The 22,200-nt window shown below is 38.7% G+C and overlaps 1 protein-coding gene across 1 annotated transcript in view; it reads left to right on the forward strand.

Annotated features, from left to right (window-relative positions):
- Positions 1-22,200, forward strand: part of RAPGEF5 (Rap guanine nucleotide exchange factor 5) — a gene marked incomplete at both ends in the record, with an annotated part of 157,146 nt that overhangs the window by 115,884 nt on the left and 19,062 nt on the right. The window contains 8 exons of the mRNA XM_080338516.1: positions 9,191-9,284; positions 11,268-11,436; positions 12,192-12,289; positions 13,060-13,090; positions 14,022-14,100; positions 17,112-17,261; positions 19,912-20,009; positions 21,765-21,887. Coding sequence (XP_080194642.1) covers positions 9,191-9,284; positions 11,268-11,436; positions 12,192-12,289; positions 13,060-13,090; positions 14,022-14,100; positions 17,112-17,261; positions 19,912-20,009; positions 21,765-21,887 — 842 coding nt within the window. The remainder of the gene's footprint in view (positions 1-9,190; positions 9,285-11,267; positions 11,437-12,191; positions 12,290-13,059; positions 13,091-14,021; positions 14,101-17,111; positions 17,262-19,911; positions 20,010-21,764; positions 21,888-22,200) is intronic.

Below are 22,200 nucleotides of genomic sequence, written 5' to 3' on the forward strand. Positions count from 1 at the left end.
TAGTTGAAGATGTCCCTGCTCATTGCAGGGGTTTGGACTAGATGACCTTTGGAGGTCCCTTCCAACCCAAATTATTCTGTGATTCTTTGAAATCCAGGTGCAAGACAAGCAGAAAAATGGAAACTTGCGTTGCCCAAAAGGCAGCTGAACCCTGGGTAGAATGATGAGAGGAAACCATTAAATCTTTTATCCTCCATCCTGCTGCTCCAGGCAATCCTGGCCTCGCTGGCTTATTTCAAACAATCGATGGAAAGAGAGGATGGATTTTTTTTCTCCTAAAGCACTTTGAGAGATGCCTGGTGTGAACAAGCAGTGGCTGCTTTCTGCAGCAAGGCTTGTGTGAGGACTTCACATGTGCTTTAAAATATTTCAGTTTACTGTCAAGTGAAGTTTCACTGCATGGAAAGCTTGAATGTTTTAGTTGCAGTAGTCAAGTGGTTTCTTTAACAAAAAGTAGCAATATCTTAGCATGACTGCTATAGGCAATATTTCTAATACTTCAAAATGCATAAGGCGTAACGAATTTGTTCAATAATTTCAAATAACCCCGACCATTATATCTGCACATTAATCACCAGGAGTCCCTCCTACCTGGAAAAAAAAAAAAGCTTCACATTTCTGTGTGGAAAAATTAGTGCCTCATTAGAGCTAGACAAGCTTGACATTTGCTCTCTATCTGTGGTCTCAGGGCTTTTTGTCCCTCAAACAAAATATGAAACTGCTCCAATACATGATAGCAGCAACTGGAATGCAACTTTAGGAGGATCTTTGACCTTACCAGACAGAATGTGTTTGATTCATTCTGCAGATGTTAAAATACTGCCAGAAATTTCTGGGAGATGACCTTAAAAATTATTCCTAGTTCTGACTTTTGTGCTCTAATAAAAAATCTGGTTGTATAGGTTAAATATCTTGCCCTTATGTATTTTATTTTTTCTAGTTTAATGCCAGAAATAAATGGCTTGCTCTTTATTCCTTTGTGCATTGATTTCTCGGGGCTTCAGTGGTTAGATGACATAACTACTTAATTGTTTTAATACATTAGCAGCAAATTATGTATCGATGTTCTTTTTTTTTTTTATTACATTGGCCTTTCTTTCTCAACATAGTTTTCATTTTTTCTTCATGCTGTGTCCATCATGGCATAGCATTTATAGAGGATTTGATTTTGAATTAAGGGCTAATCCTATCAGGTCCTGAGTGCCATTGCGTTCTACTGAACGCAAGGGAGATCCGGGACCACTCAGCACCCTCTCAGACGTGAGCAATATCTTGCTAGATCAGATAGTAATAATAGCAATTTGCATTTACTGTTTGTACTCGGAGACATCCTGACATTTTTAGTAAATTGCTGTGGTATTACAGATTGCTGAGAAACTACTATCTTTGAAAAGAGTTACCCTCAAATAGTTTTTCCATTTCTGCAGAACAGGCAATTTTCTGATTACAACTACAACTCTGGACATGTGTTTGCATTGCTGAAAGGTTTCAGAGCATTTCATAGTATTATGTGAACCAGAACATGCAAAAAGTCTACATGTAACAGTGTCTGCCTTGAGGTATTATTATAATTTTTCTCATTTTACAGAAAGGAGTAAGAGAGGTGACAAGAATTTATCAAGTTTAAGAACTTCCAGCACTGAGAGGCTGAAAAGCTTGAAAATGTTTTGTTGTAGTCCTCATTTAGTTTAATTTGAACTCAGTGAGTGAGTATTTAAAATGCCAAAAAATATCTATTCCCTATAGAATAGTAAGTAATCAGCATCCATTTTACTCAGGCACAGGGAGCTCATCTGTCAGTTTGCCCAGCTGTAACCCCATCTCATAGGGCTGCTTGTCTTGGTAATTGTGAGAAATGCAAGTTTTAACTATTTCTGAGCAGTTATGGTGTTGCTAATCCCATCAATGAATAGTTTCTTTAAAAAAATTATTTCCAGTATGTGCTTTGAAGTCACAAGGTGCTTTAGCATTACTGAGCCCAGCTTTTCAGTCATACAAGGGAAGATAAAGACCCCAAAGATTTCAGTTGGTTTTGGATTTTTTTTTCCCCCAAGAATACTCTGGAGCTTCAGCCTCAGTAAATGTTAGAGAGAGGTGGCTGCTCCACAGGGTGTGGGTGACGCAGTCAAATTAAATGAGAGCAAATTCGAAGTTGTTGGTGATTTTAAAATTTGGAATTCTGGCTGATATCGTTCCGTGTATTAACATAAGGAGATGTCAGGAGCTGACCCAATGGTCATCCCATCATCCTGGCCTTAATCACAAATAGGAAATGGCATAGCCAAAGTTTCAGAATTTGTTCTATGTTGTCTAAAATACATTTCTTTCTTCGTTTTTGTCTTTCTAAACAAAATTCTACCCCCCCACCAAAACACCAAAGAGATCTCATTACCGTGCAAAACTCAGAGTTCCCTCTGATGTTTGAAAAATGCGTGTGTAACCCCAATTCACGTTTCATGCTGCTGGAATTCCTACATGCTGCCCACCAATACATTATACTCAGGTTCTGACATGCTTCAGGATGAAGAAGAGCTTATGATCTCTTTCTGTTTGGTATGTTTCTGAAAGATGAACTGAGCAGTAAAGGCATTTAGCTATTTCCTTGGCTTGGAAAGCAGAGCAGTATTTTTAATTCAGTACATGAGTTTTCGTCCTTTTATTCAGTTTAATTCTCTCATAGTGAAAACCACAACTGCTGTATAGCAGGGCAAGGACTGCTAAACTGACACTACAGAATTGCCTTAAGAGTAGCTTTAGCCTGTGTGTTAACCATGAATTCCAGTGTCTTGTTCATTCAGTTGGTTTTTATTTTTTTTTTTCTTTTTCTTTTTTAACCTCCATACAGGTTTGGCCTCCTCCAGCAAGTCCTTGGAGAAAGCTGAATAGCTACTTTGCATAAAGTGGAAAAAGACTTGCATTCCAGTACTTTATCTATATTTTCTTATAATCCGATTTAGTGTGGAATACAAGTCTGAAGAACCCTTAAATCTTTCTGTAATTCTTGCACAGCCATTCACAATGGATTTGTACAGTGCAAAGTGGAAGAGATTTGGGTTCAGAATGGTAATAAGTTTTAAAAAAAACCCAAACAGATTACTTGTTTTTAACTATTAGTACCTTCTCCCTAACTAATAGTATATGACATAGACCATCTGCACATAAAATAATATAGTCTATATGCACAGACTATATGTTTATACTCCTCTGTATAGAGGAAGTTACCCTTTGTAAACCATGTCATTATAAGAAAAAAGATTGATGCATTGCTTAATTTAAAATCCCATTGATTGCCTTGGTTTGCATGGTTTTTTGTTTATTTGTTTTTTTCTTAATATTTAAATAAGCATGGGAACAGAAATGCTGTAGAGTGGGAAGAAGAGGCTCTAAAAAGTTGCTCTGTAAAGTCCAATATGAAAAAGAGAATGGTTCTTGTCAACTTGGCTATCACAGTTTGTCACTGAAAGAGGGAGGACTTGTTTGGCTTATTTTTCACCTTTTTGTTGTTGTTGTTGGTAGCTATTGAGAAGCAGCAAAACAAAAACTGTTGGGGGTGTAACAGAGTGATCAGAAAACCAGGACAAACTGGAATTTGTCTTCAAGTTATCTCTTCTTGTGGATATAAAGGGATTAATGACTCAGTGCTGGCATTAGGAATAATTATATCTGGCTTAGCTGGACAGGGTATCTAATAGTAGCAATAGACTAATAGCTACATTCTGAATACAGTTTGAGTTACTGAAAATATTTGTAATGTAAATGTGTAAACAATATTGTTTTATCTGTGATGGTCTAAAGACACTGCTTGGTGCACATGCATACTAGTAAATAATACATGGACATACCATTTACTAGGCAGGTAATTAGAGAGGTATATCAATCTGTAACACTTGAATATTTCCCTACTTTTCCTTCTTTACTCGTTGTATGATAGCTAAACTGAAATATTTGCTTTTCGAAAACTGTCCTCAGATGTATTTAATTTAACAGAAAGAATTTAACTTTTACTCCATTTTACAAAGGCATGTTCTTTAGATTAAGTCTCTTTCCACATTTATGTAACAAGTTATTAATGTGAGACCGCTCCACTGATGCCTTGTACAACTGCCGTAGTTTAAGTATATGCTCAAGTTTGAGAAGAGCTCACAGGGGTGAGACATGGCAACACCGTGAAGCGTACTGCTTGTCCTGATTTGTTAAATGTGCGTCATGGATGATTTCTGGCTACAGATCTGTATCCATTTCTGTCCTAAGGCTTAGTAATAGATAACCTGCATAGAAAAGAGGGTAGAGAAGGGACGGAAGAAACTACTGAAAATCAAATTTCATGTGTAAACCCATGTGAGAGACATATTTTACCCTCCTGGCATTTAAAAACATGCCCTCACATTGAGTTAATATCTGTAGAGTTGCTGTCTTGGAAAGGAAGGGTATGATCTAGTTAGAGAGGTAAAGGGGCACGTGAAAAGCAGCAGGGAATCCTCTGGACTTTTTAAGTACATGGGAATACATGATGTGTTGTTTATCCCAATATATGACCATTTACTGTCTCTGGGACTCAGGATTCCCCTTCCCCACCAAATACACCATAGTTGCCATTGGCTGTCATCACCTTATACATGACATACAGTTTCATCTTCTCATGTAGACGTCTTGCTGGGTCCTTTAGCTACCAGCTTGGAGGCAGATGTTCCCTGGGTAATTCACATGTGTGAGAACATCCCATGTCTGTACAGTGCTCTTCTCGTCCCTCAGCCACCCTGAATGTATCTTGCAGAAGGACTTGTGCATCACACAGAGATGGGAAGAGCAGTACCAACCACTCCCAGCAAAGCTGGTGTTCACATTGCCTTATTTCACCTGGGTAAAGGAGGGGACACACATAGCCTGTGAGAAACTGTTTCAACAGAAGCTGGTGTGAATCAATTATTTAATAACAAACAAGCACAGTGCTTGCTTTTTTATTATTTTTATGCCTATGGTACTTGCACACATTCAATATGGTGAGATTACTGCCTTAGGCTGCCCCTAAAAAGCTGCAAGAACAGGAGCCCGTTGAACTCGTGCTGATTGTGTTGCATGTTTTAATGAAGCTTTAAAATGCTTGAATTGTCTTTGAAATGAAATATTGCATAGCTGCAAGCTAACTGCATACTTCATAATAATTGCTTAGCCAAATAAAGGAAAATTGTGAGGAACAAAGAAAAATTAGATTGATGGCTAGAAGAAAATGATTAAATAAAAAATTCATGAAGAAGAAAAATTAAAAAACATAGCATAGCATCACAGGCTTTTGCACAGACTTCCCTTCCATTGGGAGCTTTTCTGTTCCAACTATTCCTGTACATTTTATTCTCCCTGTTTGCTACAAATACTAGGGAAACTTATTCTATGGAAATGATGGGAAAGATGGTCACAAATTTATGCATAAACTGGGGCACAGTAAAATTTAAAAGCAGAGGTATGCATTTCACTGCCATTCTGAGTGGGGATATGGTGCACTGTAAATAATTAATGGTTTAACTGGAATGCCCCTTTTTTTTTTTAACTCTTAAATCAATTGTGACCAAACATAAAAACCCCAGAAATACTTTTGTTCATAATTATCAGCCCAACTTGTACACTTAGAGCCCTTCTTTATTCAAATATACTGCTCTTAGTGGCCATTAGTAACACAAAATAAATAATTTACTGTGAAAAAATTCTCTCATGCTTAGCCTTTTGGCTTGCACATTAAGAACAGCAAATCATTATTTGTGGATATGTATTAATGGCCAAAAGTACCTGAGAAGTGTGCAATTGTTTGTTTGTTTGTTTTTAACAAATTATTTCTGAAGAACTGATACACCTCTAGGCTTTATGACCTTGCTATGTCATGGAAAACCATTCTGGAATAATTTTAAATTACAGTGCATTTAGGAAGAAAATACAGAAGATAGTTACAGTGAACAGTAGGGCTTCAGGGTAATACATATAAGCTGGTTGCAAGCATTTTAAAATATGAATATTACTGTAAAGTATTTAGGCGATGTCTGATAAATATATTTAATCTAGTAAAAGCACTTTCATTGCTTATTTGTTAAAGTAATTTAATGGATGAGTGATGCTATTAATGGACTACATGCAGAATCCAGACTTTTTTGTTCAAAACATTCCTTTAGGGTTTACTTTTCTAAACAAGTTTAAAGGCAATTTGAAGAGATCTAGACTATGTAGAAACTACAGGAATCATAATTGGTGAACTTGTCTTCTTCTTTTAGCATTTCCTCTGCACTTGGAAGAAAAAAAAAATCACTCTGTATACACAAGCACAGCTAAATTGGCTGAGTTATATACCTTGTTTTGATAAGGTTAGAAGCCAAAGACTGTGAATAGAGAGGTGTATGATTGAGCATGCAGAGAGGGAGATGAACAGAGAGCTTAAAACCAGTTGTAAGATATCTGAACAAACACACAATTTTAATCTTCCCTTCACTAATTTTTGAGAGAATTGCATTAGTAATATCTGTAGCATAGTTTTTTGCAAGAAAAAAAACAGTTTAAGCAAAAAACTCATATCATAGCAAACCAAGCTTTCTTCCCACTCCAACACATTGGGATGCTGGAAGAATTGAAGGTAGACATCTGGAAAACAGATGATCAAGTATTAGAAATAAACTTTTTAATTGGCATTTCAACAGCAATTAGTATGATAAAGTTACACTGTTTTAAACAACTGCAGAGGTTCATTGATAAGCATTCCTGTTTTGCTTCAGGTAGTACACACAGCTATATATTCTTGAAACTTAGATATCACCTATACAAATTAGAAAGTTGTGGAAATAATTGGTTGTCAATTTATCTTTGACTTCATGAGGATCACTGCACAGTCACATAGTTTGGTCAAGAACTAAAATGTGGTTGTTGACTCCAAGATCAGCAGTTTCCAAATAAATGTTTGTGAAACCTCCAACTTTAATAGCTGCATTGTATCATCCAAAAGATGTGCAACAGAATGAATAGGTGACCTTTCAGATAGAGGACAAGCTGTTCACAATGTCTTTTCATTGACTGAGACAAAATATTCTTTTTATACGAAGATAATACTTTCCACCATGTTTAACAAAGTTGGTGAAATATAAAGAGTTTAATTGTTTAGTTTCTGAATGTAAGGGGTTTTGCTATTTGTCTTCAGATCAGGATTCTTTCTAGACCAGCTGTGCTAAATGCATTGATCTAGCTAGTTGTTTTTTTTTTTAAGACAATGAAGGTATTTTGAATCCCATGCTCACAGGGTGAGGTGTCATTAGCTATCCATCCATGTGCTATCCACATGATATTTGGCTTTCAATGATATATGGATTAATTCTTATTGCTATCCTGCACCACAGCTTTGGGGTCAATAATTTCCTGACAAGGAGGTCCAAGGCAGCTGTAACAGAAATTGTTCTAAATTATGGTGAAATTGCAGCCTTGGTGTGAAAAGCTGCTGGGATGCTCTCAGCTGCACAACACACACAGGCAGGAGCTTGGGCTGTAGCAGATCACAAACAAATAGTGAGAAAATCAGGATCAGGAAAAAAGGACTCATCCTTATCGTTTTCATATGAAGTATGTTTCGACCCTTAATATTTATAGTTGTAAATCCACCACTTAAATCATAACTGGAGAACTGGTGCTAACTAGTAACAACTAGTTACACTGGTGAAATGTTTTTTGCTATGCAATATAACCGGAATTACTTCTGTTACTGTTCAGCCACTCCATGTTCCTGTTCTTATCTCATAAAGCAGGTGTGCAGACCTGTTTTCTTCTTAAAGAAAACACAATGTATTTACTGGAATTCAAAGAAACGTGGTGAACACAAACTCCTCAAAACTTGAGAAAAATCTTACCATTTTGGGAAGAAAAAGTACAAAAAGCCAAATACAAACATTTTTATTTTGGTGTTGACCAATGTAATTCTCATGTCTGCAGAAAACTGAAGATTTTGTTGTTCATGAACCAAAACCAAATTCATTCCTAGATCACACATCATATATGAGTAATTTACTAAAATTGGAAGCAAATTTGTAAAGAATTGTAGAATAATTTCAATTGGAAATGATCTGTGAAGGCATCTGGTCCAACCTCTTCTCAAAGCAATTCCAGTAAGACCAGGATGCCCAGTGCTTTGTCCAGGCAAGCCCTGAATGTACCTGATGTTGGAGATTCTGAAGTCTGTATAGGCAACCTGTCCTAGTGGTTGAGCATCCTCACAGGAGAAAAAAAAAAATCCCTTGTATCTAGACAAGTTTTCACTTGTTGTGATCTCTGACGTTTGTCCCTTATCATTTTGCTGCACACCTTCAGGAAAAGTCTGGCTGGGTCTTATCTTTACTCTGCTGTTGGGTTGTCAAAGATCACCACAAGGTTACCCCTGAGCCCTCTCATTCTAGAGCAGACACAATCCTTTCAGCCTCCCTCCTGTGTGCTGTAGAGGTTTGGAAAAAACCTGAAACTAGTGTGGCATGGGAACAGGGATGAGAAAGTTTCACTGAGATCCACACTGGCAGTTCTGTTCATCCTGACAGCCTGAGGTGCCACAATTGTAGTGGGTAGATATGGTCTGTCAGAAAGTACTTTCAGTCTGTCTTTGAACACCGATAGAAACGAGATTGAGGAGAACACCTTCCATAATATAATTAAAGAAACCTTAGAGAAAACTTCTTAGCACTTACAGTGATGCCCACAAGACTATCTAAAGATTTTAATATATGTATTTCATGCATCTCAACTACTGTGCATAAACATTAACTACAGTACCTGGCAATCACACATTTCTCTCTCCTGTTATGAAAAGCTTTTCTTCTGCATTTCCAGAATAACTTAGGTGGTGGAGAGGTTGCTTTGCATGCAGCAGAGCCAACCAGAATGGTGGTGCTCATGATAAGGACTCTTTCTTATTGATTCCTGAACTGTGGCTTATTTTGTGCATAATTCCTGCTTGTTGGTTCTTTGAGAGCTGAGAATGTACTTGTTAAATAAGAATCTAATCTTTGCAGTGGCAACATGTTGGGAACTGTTTGAAACTTAAATTTTGATGCATTCTTTTTGTTTTGGACTTGGAATGGGGAGGGGAATCCTATTCCTGCCATGCACAATAAATGGAGTATATACTCTTTTCCTCCTCAGTAATATGTTTTACCTTGGGCTTTTTTGCCTTCCTCTGCAGAAACTCTCCTGGATGACTTCCTTCTCACATACACAGTCTTCATGACAACTGATGACTTGTGCCAGGCTCTTCTGAGACAATATCCTTTTGTTAAGTATTGTACTAACAGGGGTCACACAGTTACACCTAAGTTTATGTGTTGTCAAGCCTTATATTAAATGTTGTAAGTTGCACACCCAGGATAATTAGTTTTGCTTTTTGCATTATTGATATTATTGAAATACAACTCTCCATGATTATTTTGAGGCTGCATTACTATGACATGTGTAGAAGGTGGACTGCACCTGAGATTTTGGCATCACACCTCAAGAAATGCCTCAACAAATAGGAGAGACTTGGGAAGAGAGAAGATTGAAACAACTGGGATTGTTCTACTGAAAAAAGGGAAACTATAAATGAAACAGTCTTTCAGGTACCTGAAGGGGAGAGAAAGAATCTGTGCCCATATCCATGCCCAATGGGACAAGAGGCAGTGAGATTAAATTGTTCTAAGACAGATTAATGTTAGATACTAGGATTTTTTTTTTTTTTTCCCATTAAGAAAATAAACATGGGAGTGGAAAATGCGTGAGACAGTAGAATCTCTGATACTGGAGAAAATTAAGAAGAAACTAGAAAATATATTCCAAGGATAACATAGGGTATACTTGAGCCTCTTGTAGGGTTGACTTGGATGGATTAGTTTAGCTGATCTTCTAAGGTCTCTTCTTCTCCAGTCCAATTTTACAAGATTTTGTGGTACCTGGAATTCAATTCAAATCTGTAGCTTCCCAAAGTTCAGTTTATATTGTTTTCTTAATTCAAATAGGTTGTGGCCGAAAAGATTAAACCTGGAAGCATTAAACTAAAACCCGGATGTGAGAGATCCCTAACTGGCATATGCCTATATATATATGTAGATATATATACACGTATATATTAACCTATTAAAACATTTATAATTTGCATAGTTGGGGAATCAATAAACAGAAAATTCCTGCTCTGAGACTGAATGTGCAAAGGTAAAGCTACTTCTGAATAAGCCTGTATCCAAAACATATGCATATGTGTATGTGCATACTTTATGAGAATGCTTGAAAGGTGTATTGAAACAGATGTCTAACTCATTGCAGCAGTGCAATCTCCTCTCTTCTGGTTTTGTCTAAAGCTATACAAATCTTTATTACATTTACCAAATAACATTTCAAATTGGGTTAAAACCTATCCAGACCTGTATGTTAATTCTTAGAATACATATATCTGTGTAATACATTTCAGAATATGTCAAAAATGAAGAACAAGTATTTTACAATCTCTGCTCCTTTTTGTTGTATGATACATTATAGAAGTCTAACTCCTTCTGAAATAAAAGAAAGGTTTTCTTGTATTTCCAATTACTTCCATAAGCTATGGAGTATTGTTTGATTGAACTTGTACTGTAACATGAACTTGCTTTTCTTTTTTTTTTTTAATTTTCTTTTTTTTTTTTTCCTCTTTACCTTTTTTGTTGAAAACATCATCTTTTCACCTTATAAAAGAAAGAATAGTGAAGGGACAGGAACAATGTACAGAGTGGGTATCTTCTGTCATTTGGCATTTCTGATTTGTGAAAAGAGAACAATGGTGGAATTCTTTCACCTTTTTTTTATTTTAATAGTGTTATTTCTGCAGATAGCGTAATTTGTGCAAGAAAAAAGAAACTGCCTTCCTCTGCGTGGGTTTTTTGTTGTTGTTAATGATGCATTGTCCTCTTTCCCACAGACACTCATGTTGGCATCTGTGTGCAGGACAAAGGTTCATTCCCAGTCCTGCTGAAAAGATATGACTCAACATTGTATAATTCCTTTTGAATTGATTTTGCTTTTACAGACTTGCCTCTCTAATCTATAAAGGAAAAAAATCCTGTTGGTACAGAGGATGAACTGACATTTCTATTACTGAGCATTTCATTCCAAAAAAGATGATGAAACTCCTAAAGCTGCACAAGGGATAAAACACTTAAAACTGAGCAATGTATTAAAAAAATCCTTCCTTAGCCAACAAAATGGTTGCAAAGTCTTTTCCATCACTTAATTTTGAAGTTTCAGTGAAACCACAGTATTTGTTCCTTAACCTCCCGTACCTATTGTGCTAAGAATCACCAAGGGAAAGAAGACGACTCTGATGTATCTTGTAGGAAACGAAAAGTCTTGCATTTGGTGTCTCAGTGGACTTCTCTCTACAAAGATTGGTTACATGAAGATGAGCATTTAAAACAATTTTTAAAGGTATTGAAACAGTTTCTTATGCATTTCACCACTGTTTCATTATCATACTGTGTCTAAAAAGCCCCAACTGCAAAATCTATAAAGCATAATTTTTCACACTTAAATTTTCTCTGTGAAATCTATAATATAAAATGATTTACATGTGTCTTCCTTGAATGCCTTAGAGATAGTCAGTTTGAACAGAAAACCTCTAATGTCAGTACAGTCAATGTCAAAAACGTTACTTTCAGATATGGAACTTATAGAACTCCATGCTCTCTAGAAGATGGGAAAAGTTAGGAAGGTGAGAAATAGAACTACTAAGATATGAAGGTTCCTTGGACACACTGGTCATGTCTGCCAGAACAGGGACTATAGTTGGTATCCAGAGGATCATGGATGAAAAGAGACTTTTGAGATCCTTGTAAGAGATGCTACTTTGACTGAGGAGTGAAATGCTATTCATAGTGTTCATCAGGTGCATGTGGAGAGCAGCACAGCTTTAATGTGTTTTTAATAAATAAAATTATGTCCTTACTTATTAGCAAGGATCTTCTGATCTTTCTGAATGAGTTCCAAAAGCTTTTGTAATTCCCTTGTTTCAGCAAAGACAACCTGAATATTGACCAGCCTGGAAATTTAAACAGGAGCCCTCTCCTTATGGGTGTTGCATAAATATAATGATGAAATTTACTTTAGTATCCTAGTGCCTGACGTGATGCTGTAGGTTTATGTTTGAGTTATCAGATGTTTGCAGATACTGTTTTATTTTGCAGACGATATACAGAAATGTGTTAGATGATGTATACGAATTTCCCATTCTTGAGAAGGAATTGAAAGAATTTCAGAAGATACTTGGGATGCATCGTCGTCAGTAAGTATTGATTGTATTTGTCATCAATTCTTCTGTTTAGGGTGTAATTTATTTTTCTTGTCATCTTGCTGTAATTCAGTAAAGTGATGAGTGATACAAGTACTATATTCATTTTTACAAATTATCTCTTCTTTAAAATAAAACTAGATTATTCAGTCTTCACTCATGTTTGTCGGATGATGTGTGTGGTTCAGCAGTCACTCCCAACAATTTTGATTGGTATGACTTGTGAGTAGGGTGATACTTTGTGGAAAAGCCAGCAAAATTTTCCTCAGAAGCTGCAGTCTGTGATCTCAGATGACACATTCATCATTCTCTCTCTGCAATCTGCAGTACTGAGAAGCAGGTCTCCTTTGCAGTAGTCACCTCCGTGTTATTTTAATAATAATTATGGTATTTGTAAAAGATATTTCCTTGGCACGTTTTTTCAACAAGTGGTGTTTGTTTCTTTGGTTTGGCTGTTGAGGAGGTGGAAGGATCTGTGTCCCCAAGGGTCACCCTGACTGCTTACCCAGGGGGCTGGAGCTGTGTCCATGTTCTCCAGCAGCTTGTGGGTTGGCAACATTTCTTTTCATTACATCAATTGTGGGTGTGACAGAATCATCTTCTGTCTGAGCCAGGCACTCTTAGCTTTCCCTGGAGGAGCTCTACAGCCATTCTATGGTGACCATTTAATGTTAAAAACTTTCTGATGTTGTAAACTTTATAGCAGCTAAAACTTCCTAATCTTTGGCTTGAAATAGTAATTTGGATTTTCCTTTTTGTTTCAGCACTGTAGATGAGTATTCACCTCACCGAAAGGTAAGGCAAGCCTGATTGTTGCAGGTTGCTAGCTAACTCATCATCTCACTTTCCTCCCCACTCCGCACTTTACTCTTTTTTTCTTGACTTGTCAATTGAAAGTGACTGGTGGCCAAACACATGACAGGATACATCAGTGAGGTTAGGCTTGCAACATTGCTTAAGGATTTTTCTTTTCCTGCCAGCGCAGCCTGCAGATCAGCTGCGTGAGCTAACCTGCAGTGGCTGTGACACTATTAGCATCTTAACAAGACGCTCTGAGATGTCAGAATTCAGGAGAGCCCTGGAAGCATGTCCCCACCGGGCTGGAGAGATGTAGCAACCTGGGCAAACCAGGCTGAGCACAGGCATGGACTACAGATGTCAAACAGACACAGCAAAGGGGGAATATGTTGTGACAGGGACAGAGAAAGAAAGAGAGAAACATGAATCAGTCTATTTAACCAGAGGGAGAAGATGCAGCCAGAGAAAGTTGGCGTACAGACTGCACAGAGGTGAATTGCTGTGCTCTTCAAATTTACTGGGATGAAGCTGAAGTGTGTAATAAGCTTAAAATATTACTGCAGAAATGTGGAAGGCAGAACATGAGATTGTACTGAAATTGCTAAATAGGCTGATTGGTACATAGCAGATGTACATAAGAATAAATGTATAGGATATGGACTTGCACATGGCTACAGAGAACCTTGAATCACTCAGGCTGCTCAGCCTAGGCATGTCCTACTTCCTCCAAAATCCCCACCCGGGTCATTATTTAGTAAGGCACGGATCCAAGAAGGGGTGGGTGGATTTCCTAAGAACTGAAACCTTTTTGGCCAGATGTATGGGCTGAATGCTGTGTTGTGTGAATTACTGCTTTGTAAAGGGCAAGGATGCAGAGAGTCACTGCTGTCTCTTTTTTTTCTCTTCTCTCTCTCACACTACCTCACAGAATAAAACATTTTTCCACCAGTTCAGTGTAAAGGAGAACTGGCTGCAGCACAGAGGAACCATGAATGAAACAGAAGAAAGTAAGTATATTTAAAAGAGTGCAGAAAAAAACTTCAAAACTGCAAAATTGTTACTCAAAGGCTGCTCATAATGTAATTTTTTTTTAACTGATGTATAGCTTCTGAACAGGACCTTAGGGCCATAAAAAAAAGAGATTTGACTCGTGTAAGGTTACCTTTCCACCTCCTACTCTGCAGGGGTTCAAGAGTGACATGGCATCTCAAGGGCTTTTTGGCCCCATTGGGTTCCTCCAGCAGCCCCGTAGCAGAGCTATGTGCCTCCAGGAGTGCTAGCAGCCTCGCCAGGCGTTACTCCTGCTCTATTTCCTGCTCTCGATCTCTTGACCTAGATCTTGGTTGCAAAAAGTGAATAAGTCTGACACATGAAACAGGCCAGGGTCTGCTAACTCTGGGAGTTTGCCTTAGTTCCTTCTCTCCTGGAGAACGTCTTCATGTGGAGTGCAAGGTGTCTCTTCACTTTGATGTCAACCATTTCAAAATGCAATTTCCCTTCCTTGCTACTTCTGCAATAACACAAGTGAGGCTGTCACCCCTCTGTAATGCTGGTACGGGAAAGGAGGCAGAGAGGAGGATAACACCGTGTACACAAGCAGAGAACAGGCAGAAGGACCTCCTACCTGGAAGTCTCGCCCTTGGACGATATGTCTTCATTTCTCACTGGGAACAAATCTCCGGAAGTTCACTTGGAGTCAGGATATTTTTAGTGCTCATTTGTGACAGAATAAAAATGGAGCTCCTTCAATGCCAAGTCTTTCTGCACAATACATGCTGCTGATAGATATCCTCTTTCCGTGCTTCAAATATGAATCTGTTCGAGGTTTATGTTATTAAGGCTGCTTCTAAAAATATCATTTCTGGATGAGAACCCCCACACTCCTTCACTAAGAAGTCAGAAACAGCTCATGGGTGAATGGGGAGGGAAGTTTGCTGGCACCAGAGAGGGAACAGACTGCATAGCTGTGGGGACAGAAAGGGCAGGACCCAGCAAGGCCAGCCATTACTGGGTTAAATTGCTTTTGTCTCACTCGTTGAGAGCATGAGCCATGGAATACGATGGGATTGATGGAATGAAAAAGGAAAGGTGGAGTTGTGGGGAGGATAGACAGGTGCTGAGATTGGACATCTAAGTGTGTTGGAGTGCTGCTGACTGGTGGCGCTTGTGGAGGATGCGTCTGTACAAGGCACACCATGTCACTTGACCAGAGGCATTTTATCTCCTAATGCAAGCATTACCAGGCTGACCTACAGCCTATGGATGCTTCCTCCTACTGGCATTCCCTCCTGCACTTCACAGGGAAGCAGCTGAGGCTCCTGGAAGAAATGACATGGTCCATAGCAATAGACACTAGAGCCAGGACAGTTGAAAGGTTCATGGGGGAGCAGGGGCAGGCTTTGGGAGAATCAGTGTGATCAGTATGGTGGTTGTGCTTGAGGACCTGACCTGTGGGTTGGTTTAGTTCAATGTTAAACAAAGGATATGTCAGTAGCCCAGTTATAAATTAACATATCAGTGTCATCTTCCCCTCCCAAGTAACGGGGAGATTTCAAACCACTGTAGACAAGTTGCACAGCATGCTGCATATGGAGGCCAAATATTTCTGTCAGATTTTTTAAAATTTATTTTCCTACCTAGTAGTTTAGAACGCAATTTGATGTCTTTATCTTTTCATGAGTTATATTCAGTTTGAAGAGAAATTCTGCCATAGGATCAGCATTTGATTTACTGTCTGTCAGCAGAGGCAGGTTAAGAAAAAATTATAAAACCAAATTACATTTCTTCCCCAAGGTTAAATGTTAAGTTCCTCCTGCGTTCTCATCTTCATTTTTTCTTTACTACCACACACACACACGAAAAAGATATTCCTGAGGACAGAGTTCTTAACCGCTTCTGGCATGATCTCATTTGATGAAAGTGCCCTGAAGCCATGAAGATTTTTAGAAAAAGCAAAGAGCTATTGCTACATACAGCTGTCAATAAAAATAATTAGAAAAACCCAGCATTTCTGGAGAAGAAAAGTTTTGTCTTATACTGACATGGTAGCAGCCCGTCTGCAATAAGAAGTGCTAGAGTAGAAAGAAATGGGAAGTTTGATTAAGCACTGAAGTGAGGATGAAACCAAGAGTTGTGGTGATCCTTATTAGCAGATGTAGTAATTTTTGAAATACTTCTGCAAATCTGCAGCTCTGTTTCTTCTAAGTATGGCAGCTGTATTTCAAAGAACTAGCTACGGCCAAGTTGGCAAAAGATGTAAACCTAAAATTCTAGCAAGCAGAGGGAGTGAAATGTAAATCTTTTTCTGGCAGAACCAAAGTTTTACCTGAGCTGACCGCAGCATTACTGCTGGGAATCTCCCTCCCAGAGCTGAACCAACTCATGGACTTCAGTGGAAGTTATGAACCCAGGGAATTTCTCCAAACCAGTCTCTTTTATGTGTGCTACAAGTGATTCAGTGAAAGAGATGTCAGAATTAATTGCATTGCTGTTTGGGCAGCCTCTGGTAGTGCCAAAATACCCTGGCAATGCAATAGATGTCTAGACAGATAAGGTAGAGGGAGTGCTGTTCTTATGAAGCCTCCTCCTGTTCCAGGTGGAAGTGGAGGTCCAAAATAATTTCTGCAGCAGATATGAAATATACTGAAAGGACAGTGATTTATCTGAATGTAAAATGAAGGGAGAAAAGATGGCAAGAGCTAAATTTGTAAAGCAGATAGGCAGCTGAGGAGGTTGTCTGTGGCAGATCCTCACTGTGGGAAGTCTTAAATAGGTATTGCTGAAATGCAGCCATGAAGATCTCTGTTTCCATTTGCTTGGCCCTCTCATTTCCCAGGGAGAGGAGGTGAGAAGGGAGAAAATGGTGATGTTTACACTTAGTTTCATGTCCCTGTAGGTCAGGGTCCAGCAGCTGCAGCAGCTGAGGTATTGCCATGATGGGGTCTGTTAGATTCTCCCCTGTTCTGTTCAGGTCTCTCTGCCTATTGCTGAGTGTGGTTTTTTTTTTTCCTTTGTGCAGTTTTCTGCCGTGTGTATATAACAGAGCACTCCTATGTCAGCGTGAAAGCTCAAGTATCCACTTCAGCTCAGGAGATACTGAAGATTGTAGCAGAAAAGATCCAGTACCCAGAGGAGGAGTTGGCGCTGGTGACAGTCACATTTGCTGGCGGTAAATAACTTCCCTTCATCTGATTACTTGGCTTTTAGTGCATCACATAAGGGAGGGCTGACATTTTCTGTTGCAAGGATACAGCTGTTCCTGTGCGGGCCCACAGCTGGATGACCATGGAAACAATGAGGAGCTGCTTCTCAGAGAGTTGTTTCCATGGCAACAGCTCATTCTTGGGTACCATCAGATGTGGCATCTCCTCACTGGGAAAGGAGTGCAAAGGACTCTCAGTTTCCAGCAGTATTGCAAGATTTTATTTTTTCCTCAGAGATAAATCTCCTACTTTTGCATTTAAATTAATTTGGAAGGCAATGAGGCATGGTTTGCTTTAAAAATATAAAAGGAGATAACAAATACTGTATGCGTGGCTGTTTCCTCTTTTCCAGCATGGGTAATGAATATTCTCCAGCAAAAAGGAGGAAGACATGTATTTGCACAGTTGAGATACTGAGAGAAATCTAAGTGATATTTTGTAAGCAGTTTTTCTTTGCGTATTATTTCGGTGTTTCTCATTGAACAGAAAGGCTTCTTGTGTTTGTCAAGGAAGACCAGATCGATCACGGACTGATACTATGGACTGGCTAAACCCCTAAGGTGTTCAGCCAGATTGTTTTGCTCATTGTGGTGCCTTTTGGCTCTTAGGGAATATAAAGGAGGCAATTTAACTAGGTGCCTAGAAACTCCAAGCTGGATCTACAAAAAAGGTCTAAGAGTTAGAATATCTTGGTTAAATTCTCTGATAACATAAGTTGATGTGGATCCCCTGAGACAAAGACTTCACCCTTACAGATATGGCACTCATTCTTACTACTTTGTCAGTCTAGTTAAATGAAATACAGACAAAAGCTGGCTTGTTCATTTTATTTATTGGATTCAGAAATCAAAGGTCACATTTTTCTCTCCCACACCGAGCTCAGTTAAATAACCATTTTTTTGCAGGGCACCGGTGTGGGTGGCAGAGAGACAGTGCCCTGTCCCAGCTGTTGAGAGCCTGGGCTTGGAGTGGCCACACAGGAGCATTGCATGTAGGCGCCCTGGCCGAACGGGTTACATCTTTTACAGGCACGCTCATTTTACCCCTGCGTGTGCCCAAACTTGCCTCCAGTGCATTTTGCAGCACTGCAAAATCACTGTGCTGCTGTTGTTTTTTCAGGTCTTGTGCTTCTGTTCGAGAGCAGGGCAAGTTTTTCTCTGATAGCAATAAATCTGGTGCTAATTGCCTACTTAGCTAAGGAAAACCAACAATTCATAAATAATGAAACACAGTATTATCTCTAGACCACATTGGTTCTTGAGAAAGCCACAGAATAGAAGTGTTTGCCACTTGGCTGTTCAATAAGAAACAATAATTAAAATTCAGGTACAACAGGACTGTAATTTGTACGTGGCCATTGTAACCCTCAAAATATTATTTATTCACATTGCCTGAATTAATTTGAGTTACCACAATTTCAGTATCCTTGTTCTTATCCATTGTTACTTGTGCTGTGGGCAATTTTTTTTTCCTGTTTTCATGACTCAGAACTGTCCTCTGCCATCCACTTGGAGGGCAGCACTGTGAGCATGGGAGAATGTGTTTTTAGTGTACTCCTGAAATGAACAAGCAAGCTCTTTTCAGTTAAAATTTCCTTGAAAAAACACACTGGTAGCTCAACTTAAATGTAGTTGGTGTCAATATGAGCATAGATAAAAGGGAAAACAGACAGCTTGAGACTATTCTTGGTTGTCAGACTCCACCTGGTCCTACTCCTCCCTCATGGGCAATGAAAAGTCCAAGGTAGCTGTGAACATGCTTATGGTGCTTTTGGGTCTACATTAATACAGTCACTGTAATCAAGTCTCGTGTGTCAGGTCTCTAGAAGATTACTTTGAGTCAGGATACAGTTTTCCCAGGACAATTTTTTTAGCTATGTTCTAGGTTTTTGCTTTATTTTTCCTCACACCTTTCCCTGATGCATCCAAGATTGCCCAGAGCTGAACCGCTTCTCTAGAGCGGAAAAAAAAAAAAAAAAAGTTCTTTTATCTTTGTTTCCAGTTTGGTGTGTCCTGCTTTTTTACTCAAATGTTTTCTAAATGAATTACTTTAGGTCTAGAGGAGTTTCTGTAAATATGGTACTATTGAGGACTCTTCGGCTGTGCTCCATGGGCTCAATTTCATGTAGCTGACATCCTTGAAACCTCTTTTCCTGTTGACTGGCTATGGCTAATGATGACATCTCCACCCCTTCTCTTGTCTGCCTGTGACACACAACAACTCAGTCTCTGGAGGCCGATGCACTTTGCTTTAACAAAAGTCACTACATTTACCGTAGATACACTGGATTGAAATGAAATGTTCTGTAGTGCATAGGAGGTTAGACTTGATGGTTCAAGGGTTTCTTTCTGTTCCGTCCCTGTGAAGTCCAAGTTGAAAGCAGATGCTGGAAGTTTCTGTTCACTAGTCCAGCATGAGACATCTCACCTTTATTGTGCCTGAATAGTGTGAGATGATGATCCCATGCTTGGCATATACATAGTGGCTGGGTTTGATGCTTACTTAGATTCTGAATTGATATGTCTTTACAAATGTATTTGAAATATTTTTCTCATATTTATATACAACTTTCACTCCTTTTCTGAAGCTTCTGTATTTTGTTTTCTGTTTTTACAGAAAAACATGAACTACAACCACATGACCTGGCTATCTCAAAATCTTTCGAGTCATCCAGTCGTATGTTTGTCTACCGAAAAGATCTGACTGATTCTCTGGTAAGGATGTGTATTTTATACTTCCCATTTTTTATTTGCTTGACTTCAGATCAATAACTTAATACTCCTCTTAGAGGGCTTTTTGAATACTGAATTTATTTTTTTGCTTCCTTAGTAAAGCTTACTGAGCTGCTCTATACCTAGAAAAAAATCTTGCATTAACAGCAGTTATTTGACTGAACAGTAATGGAATTTGTTTATCAATTTCAAACAGACCAAAGCTTCTGTACAGCTTAAATCTTTCAATCTACATAAGCTTGGAAAAGCTGACTTGTGCTTGTACAGGACTGGATGGGATGAGGATTAATCAGGTCCCTTGTAACTTTTTTTTCCCCTTGTGCTTCTATAGCACATAAAGTGTCTGATACATAGTCATACAAGGTGACAAACATGGTGGAATTATGTAGAAATAGATGTCTCATGGGTTCTACCAAAACTACTGAGCATCAGTGTGACCCCAGTGTTGTGGGAGCTGCATGGTTAGTCTGTGGCTTGTATATATGGCTGGTGGTATCTCCTCTTCTGTCTGTGTGTCTTTCCATCCTCTCACTGGTACTGGGTAGGGGAGCCGGTCTAAGGGCAGCAGGTTTCTCTCATTCCCTCTGTCCTCAGAAACTGGGATTACAAACTCCCTCTCCCCCTGTGATTTCCCAAAACCTCAGAGAGACAGGAACAGTCAGGCACTCGCAGAATTACTCTTTCAATAATTTTCTGCTAATTACACAGATGTTTCCAGGAAAGTGCAGAACAGTATTGCAACTGGCTTTTAAATGTTGTCAGTACCACTAGGATCTGTGCATTCATCCTGGGGATGAGAAATGTCTATTTACATTTTGTTGGATCAATGTGTCCCAAAGAGCTGACATGCCGCTATCATTGTAATCTGTCATCCCCATTATCTCTGATGTTCTAGCTACCTCTAAAAATGTGAATATTAAGGGAAGGTTTCCAGTGCAGACAGGTGACAGCCAATCTAGTTTCATTAGTTACATAATAAAAATTGCAAAACTTGCTGGAACTGTCAGAAATATAGCACCAAAGTAATGAATTAACTGATAAGAATAATCTTTCATCTTGGCAGATGGTTCATGTGCCAAATTTCAGCCTGATGAGGTAAAAAGAACCTAAGAGAGATGCAAACCTTTGAAAATCCGAGCTAACAATGGAAATGTCAAATGACCCTTAATACCAGCAGTACCAGTGTGCTCCACAGTAATATGCTAAATAACTTTTATGAATCAGGACCCATAGTGTTTTCCTGTTTGTTGGTGATTACATTTGGAGTAAGTTAATCATTAAATGGATGGATTTATGTTATTCGTAAAGATGGATTGATGGGAAAGTTGTGTGTATTTATTATAAATCCAGTGTGTTTGCAGAATTATTCCTTTATCTTATAATACAAAAATTTTCTGGTGTCTTAATTTAGATTTGATTTTCTAGTGGCTTCAGGGATTTTATTTTCATTATGCTGTCTGCTTGTTCATTGTTTTATACTCAAGATTTAGAGAGAGACAGAAGGAGAAGCCTAATGCAATAGGAAGTCATTGATCCCATTGACCCATTTCCTTTTTCAAGCTATTTATTCAATAGGCTGTAACTCCTTGGTTTTGATTAGTAGGGGGAAAAAAAACCTCAGAATGCACTTAGAGAAGATTACTTACTCAGCTCCGGTGTGTACCTTGATCCAGTAGCTGTTTCATTGAGAACTTTTGGCATTTGCTTAGGAATTTTTACTCTTGGTTATTGATTTAGAACCCATTTGCTGAAAACGAGGAATTGCAGCAAAGGTCCGTGAGAATTTTGGGAATCAACACCTGGGATCTTGCCTTAGAGCTAACAAACTTTGACTGGAGCCTCTTCAATGCAATCCATGAGGTAAGAAGCACCACGTCCACTTTCCATGTATTACTTTCATGCAGCATTGTGCTGTTATGATGTCCTGATGTTGCACCAGCATTTTGGAGCATCAGTATTCCTTGGTTCTCAGTTCACTATCTTGACAGTATGGTTTGGCAGCTCTCAGTAGTGGTGGCATTGAATCAAGCCCAAATGATGTGTTACAATCCTTGATACTGAAAAAAATTATCAAAGGTTTGCAACTTCCCCGTGCTGGGGCATCTCATATGTTTCCTGTATACCTCGTGGGTTTTATTGAGATTTGCCTCAAGAGGGTAGAAGAGCATGATTA

This window comes from Nesoenas mayeri, assembly GCF_963082525.1.
Source record: "Nesoenas mayeri genome assembly, chromosome: 2".
In the NCBI taxonomy this organism is placed as follows: domain Eukaryota; kingdom Metazoa; phylum Chordata; class Aves; order Columbiformes; family Columbidae; genus Nesoenas; species Nesoenas mayeri.